This window comes from Capsicum annuum, chromosome 2, assembly GCF_002878395.1.
Source record: "Capsicum annuum cultivar UCD-10X-F1 chromosome 2, UCD10Xv1.1, whole genome shotgun sequence".
Taxonomy (NCBI): domain Eukaryota; kingdom Viridiplantae; phylum Streptophyta; class Magnoliopsida; order Solanales; family Solanaceae; genus Capsicum; species Capsicum annuum.
The window spans coordinates 141,600,693-141,607,412 of NC_061112.1; the positions used below are offsets into that span (position 1 = coordinate 141,600,693).

At 32.7% G+C, this 6,720-nt stretch overlaps 1 protein-coding gene across 1 annotated transcript; it reads left to right on the forward strand.

Annotated features, from left to right (window-relative positions):
* Positions 1–3,949: 3,949 nt before the first annotated feature.
* On the forward strand, positions 3,950–5,338 carry LOC107860048 (ribulose bisphosphate carboxylase small chain, chloroplastic). The gene is given in 3 exon segments (NM_001398344.1): positions 3,950–4,407; positions 4,706–4,840; positions 4,927–5,338. Coding segments are annotated over 3 exon segments (543 nt in total). The 5' UTR covers positions 3,950–4,230; the 3' UTR covers positions 5,158–5,338.
* The last annotated feature ends 1,382 nt before the right edge of the window (positions 5,339–6,720 follow it).

The following is a 6,720-nucleotide window of genomic DNA, read 5'->3' on the forward strand; positions in this document are numbered from 1 at the left end:
GAGTAGTCATCTCGATGTGCCATAAGATTACCATAAAGTTACCTTTACCATAAGACTACCGTTAAGATACCTTTACCATAAGACTTCCGTGAATTTACCTTTACCCTTTACCTTTATCATAAGACTACCGTGAAGTTACCTTTACCCTTTACCTTTACCATAAGACTACCATGAAGTTACCTTTTACCTTTACCATAAGACTACCATGAAGTTACCTTTTACCTTTGCCATAAGATTCCTATGAATTTACCTTTATTATGGCAGGGACGAGTAGCCATCCCTATGCGGCGTAAGATTACCATAAAGTTACCTTTTCTTATGGCGGAAACGAATAGCCGTCCCTATGCGCCGTAAGATTACCTTCTAGGATTACCTTACTTATGATAGGAAAGGATATCTATCCCTTTGCATCGTAAGAATATATCCTTTACCTAAAAGGCATTATCTTGAGCAAAATTTTGTAGTTCACCTAAAAAAAAAAGAAGAAAGAAAAAGGGGAACGAAAAAAAGAAGAAGGAATGCTTACCTAAATATGGCGAGTATCTCGATCAGTAAAGATGGATCAAATTACACCCTTGAGTTTGCTCGCCTACCAAAAGTGTTGTAAATATTAGAGTTCTCTTTCCAACAAAAAAAGTAAACTCACAATTTCTACACTCCCACGCCTAGATAGGATTTGTCTTGTGAAGCCACGCAAACCTGAAATTGAAAACATATCAGCAGGTAGAGGCAAATTCAAAATATTATATAGGATAATTCTGAAGATTTTAACTCATGAATTTTGGATATGTTATATATTTTCGAGTCTAATTTCTAAAAAATCAAGCGGTTCATGATTTTATTTATCCTACTTTGAGATATGAAAGTTTTAGTGAAGACACGCAGATCTAAAATTTTCAGCATGACAAAATTTAAAGTCAATTTCAAAATTTTGTTTAAAATAATGCTGAAGGCATTAAATCATGAATTTTGAATATGTTATATATATTTGAGTCTAGTTTCATAAAAAATTAAGTGACTTATGATTTCATCATTCCTACATTGAGATATGAAGATTTTAATAGAGGTGCGCAGATCTGAAATTTTCAGCATGATAAAATTCAGGGCTAAATTCAAAAAATTATCAAGAATTATATTGAAGGAGTTTAATTTTGAATTTTGGATATGTTGTAGATCTTGAAGTCTAGTTTCTGTAACATCAAATGGATCATGATTTAAATATTCCTACAAAGAGATATGAATTTTCTACCACTAACATGTTGTGCTGAAAAAAAGTGGCGAAAATACGAGAAAAGTGGGAGCAAAAAAATTACCTCAATATTATTGATGACTTGGAACCCCAAAATTGCTATTGAAAAAGTGGGAAAACTACCTCCTTTTAGAGTTGTAGGATGGATGTTTCCTTCTCCAATATAAATTCAGATTGGATTAATTTTCATCTCCAAATTCAAATTGGAGATTGTTTCCTTCTCTAATATAAATTCAGATTGAAATAATTTCCATCTCCAAATTCAAATTGAAGATTGTTTTCTTTCCAATATAAATTCAAATTGGAATAATTTCTATCTTCAAATTCAAATTGGAGATTGTTTCCTTCTCCAATATAAATTCAGATTGAAATAACTTCCATCTCTAAATTCAAATTGGAGATTATTTCCTTCTCCCATACAAATTCAAATTGGAGGTTCTTTGCTTCTCCAATCTAAGTTCAAACCAGAAGAGTTTTATTCCTGATTAAGTAAAGCGATGAAAAAGTCTTCCAAAATATGTTTGAAATTGGATATCATGCCTCACTAATGGGTGTTAAGTGTAGAGAGATTCATGGAAAAAAATGAGTGTTTTGAGAGGCAATATCAATATGGTTCGAATTTAAATTTTTGAATGAGGTATTCATAGGTATGAGGATCGTTGAAACACGAAGGAAACATGCTTACATAATCATACTTCAAGGCTAGTCTCCAAAATATTAAATGTCTCGACAAGCCTTGAAGTAGGGGGCATTTGTGGCCAATCCAATTTTATTAAATTTAAATCCATACAAAATTGGATTATATTAAATTTAAAATATATTAGTCCCAAATAGATATTATGGATTAATATAATTGGATTAATTATTTAAGTCCAAACATATATGGGTTTAATTAAAGTCCAAGTTTTTTATTGGGCTAGCCCATTGATTTGGGTTACAAATGATGAGTCCACTTTACTAAGCACAAGATATTATCATATTCTAGAGGCTCAAATAAGCGCCACGTGTTAAATGACGTGCATGCCAAGTCAAGTGAAGGAGCCAATACGACCATGCCACATGTCAAAATGATGCAGTAAATTAAAAGTCCATAAGAAATGTCATGTCACTTCAATCTGATTGGTCAGAAGAAGTTCATGTTTATCATGACTCTCTACTTCCTACAACTATAAATAGGGGCCTCACAATTCAGAAAAGGGAGAAGTTTAACAAGAAGCAAGAGAGAGCAACTATAAATAGGGGCCTCATAATTCAGAAAAGGGAGAAGTTTAACAAGAAGCAAGAGAGAGCGAGAAGTTTAACAAGAAGCAAGAGAGAGCTCGTGGATCAAAGCAGCAGATTTCTCCACAAATTCAAGATATCAAGAGTTCAAGGTTCAAGAACAAGTTCAAGTTCAAGATCAAGACCGCAAGATTCAAGAACAAGCTACTAAGCCCTTGGATTCAAGCAAAAGTCAAGATCAAATCTGTCAAGTTCAAGTTAAAGTTCAAGATCAAGCTCGAAGCCCTTGAATTTATAGTTGAAAAGGCGAATCAGAGGAATTATAGAGATTGTAACACTCACTTATTGAAATCAATAAATCAATTTTTACAATATTTTTCTTGTCTCGATTATTACTTTCGGTCTCAAAAATTTTATTATCGAACAGTTATACTTAGTGTAAGCGAATAGTAAGTTCATATCTTTGGGATATATCAAGCTGAAAAAGGAATATCCATTTACAGATAAGTTACCCATGAGCAACATTGCATCGGTAAAAGGGGAACGTTGAAAGTGTCGTAATCATAAAAAGTTGGTAGCAATCTACTATAATCAGTTAAATGACCAATTTTGCAAAACACCTTTACACAATCAATGTGCATAACTTAAATCCTTCATATGTGATTTCCTTCCAGTTTAATAATATGAAGTAAGATCCACGGAAATAGGCTCACCAAAATTTGGTGAAATGTATTTCATTGAACAAGTAACCAATAAGGAGTATAAATGTAAACTGTACAACAACAAAAACACACCCAACGTAATCTCGTAAGCAGGTTTTGAGGAGGATGGTGTGTACATAACTTTACCTCTACTTTATAAAGATGGAGAGGTTGTTTCCAATGGATTCTCGGCCCAAGTAAAGCAATATAGCTATAAACTGTATTGATAATAATTAGTTGAGGAAAAAAAGAATTGGCTTAAGATTATTTCAACCAAATAGAAGTTCTAATCATACTACTACTTTTTTTTCCCCTGTCATTCCTCTGCCGGCCATAAAATGGAAATGGCCTCATGATGTTCACATGTGTGTCCCCTGCTCAAAATAGACATATGACTTACCAATTCTGTTGATGCCTTCTACGTTGAGGTGAAATATCAGGTGATACATAAACAATTTGATCCAAATTTGTGCGAACTTTAACATGATATGATATTATCTGCTTTGGGTCAAACACACATGAATATTTTTAAAATGCCTCACATAATTAAGAATATTCAACACCTAATAAGTAAGGTACTTTTCTTTTAAATTATCAATCTGAAATTTTATTCACACACCAAACCAAAATATATACTACTCTATGTGAAACAATTCAATACAGGTGTTACAAACTTGATTTTCTTCTAAAGTTATGATATTTTTTTAAAAAATTTAAAAGTTGTGAGAAAGAAAGCAGCAAATTGTTACTATTTTTTTTTTTTTTAAAATATCCCATTTGTCTGTATGTAAACTTTGAGATAAGGACGATTGAGTGTGACGTCAGGGGTTAAAATTCTTGCGATCATCCATTTTGAAATGTCAAGAACCACATAATCCAATGGTTACCATTCCTCAAAGATGAGGTTTGCGAGCTATTTTTGTCGGTTAGTTTGGAAAAAGATGTGAAGCCTTATCACTATATAGATAGAGGGGTTGCTACAGAGCCAACAACCCTCTTGAAATTAAAGGTTAAGGAAAGCATAGAAGTAGCTTTAAGCTAAGCACTTAATTTTCAGCAATGGCTTCTTCAGTGATGTCCACAGCAACTGTTGCCACCGGCGCCAATGCTGCACAAGCCAGCATGATTGCATCCTTCAATGGCCTTAAATCCGCAGCCTCTTTCCCTGTTACAAGAAAGCAAGACCTTGACATCACCTCCATTGCTAGCAATGGTGGAAGAGTCCAATGCATGCTGGTTCGTAATATTGGATTTAACTTATATACACTGACACAGTACAGGGAATTTAAAACTAATTGTAGTAGGTTATCTGCCTTAAATTTTTAATTTTCAAGTTACTAATCTCAGTTATTATGAACAATTGTGTCCGTATGTCATTCCAAAATTTAATCTACACTATTATTTTGCCTTAATTTCACCAAATATAATTATGTACATAGGAAAGGATAAATTTCACTGACCCTCTTTTAGATTTAACGTGTTACCTCCTCTCTTGAAGCTTGTTTAGCTAATTATTTACGTGATGTGTGTATAGGTATGGCCACCAATTAACAAGAAGAAGTACGAGACTCTTTCATACCTTCCTGATTTGTCCGACGAGCAATTGCTCAAGGAAATTGAGTACCTTTTGCGAAAGGGATGGGTTCCTTGTTTGGAATTCGAGACTGAGGTTAACATCTCTCTGTTCTTAAAATATATGATAATTAATAACAACTAATTAGTAATATGTTATGTTGATGTTGTGGATGTGTACAGCACGGATTTGTGTACCGTGAGCACCACAGGTCACCTGGATACTACGATGGCAGGTACTGGACCATGTGGAAGTTGCCCATGTTCGGGTGTACTGATGCTACCCAGGTCTTGAATGAAGTCCAGGAGGCAAAGAAGGCTTACCCACAGGCCTGGATCCGTATCATCGGATTTGACAACGTTCGTCAAGTGCAGTGTATCAGTTTCATCGCCTACAAGCCCGAAGGCTTCTAAATTCTCCATGTTTAATGTATAACTTGGCCCTATATCTTTAAGGGAAGCTCGTTTAAATCCTCCTCAAGTTTTTTCCCGCAGAAACTGTATTGATTTTTCATTGTTTTCCTTTTCTCTATTCAGTGTATGCTCTTGGATTCCAGTTGAGTTTATGAGAACTAATAATAATAATCATTTGTTTCTTTGCTTATTTACCTTATGAGACATGATTTCTGGTGCATATATATATATGAAATGTTTATGCTCTGCACCAATTATGATATAAGGCGATATGAACAGAGAAGATTTATTATCCAGCCGATCCTAACTAGTCTTGCATTGAGGCATAGTGGATTGATTGGGCGAAACCGACAGTGTACATACATTACGTTTTCAGTTATAGCACAAACTTATGAAGAAATTGTCCGTAACTTTCATAATAATGATTGTTAATCGACACAATTGACAAGTTATCTGTAACTATGATCTATTTTGTTATGCCATGAATTTCTTTCCCCTTTTGATTATCATATCTTCTATATGTATATATAGCTCCGAATCGATGTAACATACCAATTATCAACTACATTTGGCATTATTATAAGACAACTTTTTCACCGTAGAAGTATCTCAGTTTTTCCTCACCATAATTAAGGAAGTGGAGGTAAAAGGATCATGTCCAAACCTTTTTTATTAAAGAACAAAATTGTGTAAAACCTATTATCTACTCCCAAAATCTCAAATTAAACGATGAAGCCATAAAAATTTGGGATAACTACAATCCAACCTTTGGATAATCTAGTTTACGAAATAGCCGGTAAATGTATATGTTTGTTATATCTTATAAGTAATACGATACAAATATACAAATAGAGTACACATAATCAATGTATAAATTTATATAATTCGACCATATTGGTAAATAAATTTGTCAAACTGTACGTATTGATAAATTCTCCTAATAATTTCAATCAAATAAAGCTTCATATCCTCCTATTTTTTTTTATATATATATTTTTTTGTACTCGTCCACCATAATGGCGTTCCTTTGCTAGTCATAAGGCCCATAACGGCAAGGGGTTCATGCATGACGTTGACATGTGTGGCCATGCTAACAACTAGATAGAACTAAAAATGGAAAAATTTCAGAAATAACTATAGAGTCTTAATTGTACCTTTATAGCAACAGTTTTATAATTACGAAAAATAGCAAATTATATTTTGTATTTAAATAAACTGTTGCTATACAAATACATATACAACAAGATTTACTGTCCTTGTTTTACTCAAATTAGTTGAGTTAAATAAGGAATAATTATCCTATCTAATTAAATTTCCATACATTACTCTTATTTAAATTAGTAGATTTCTTTTCCAACAAACTCAAATATGAAGATTATTATTTACATGTTCTTCAAAATTTCAAAATATTATTCTCTTATATCTCTAACTATTTTTTCTTGTTAGTTTTTTCATTTTTTTTTAATATTTTTTTTAATTTTAATTTCTTTTTCATTTTTTGTTCCACTTTATTTTCTCTCTTCTACTTCTTTTTTCTTTTTTTCATTTTTCATTTTTTTATTT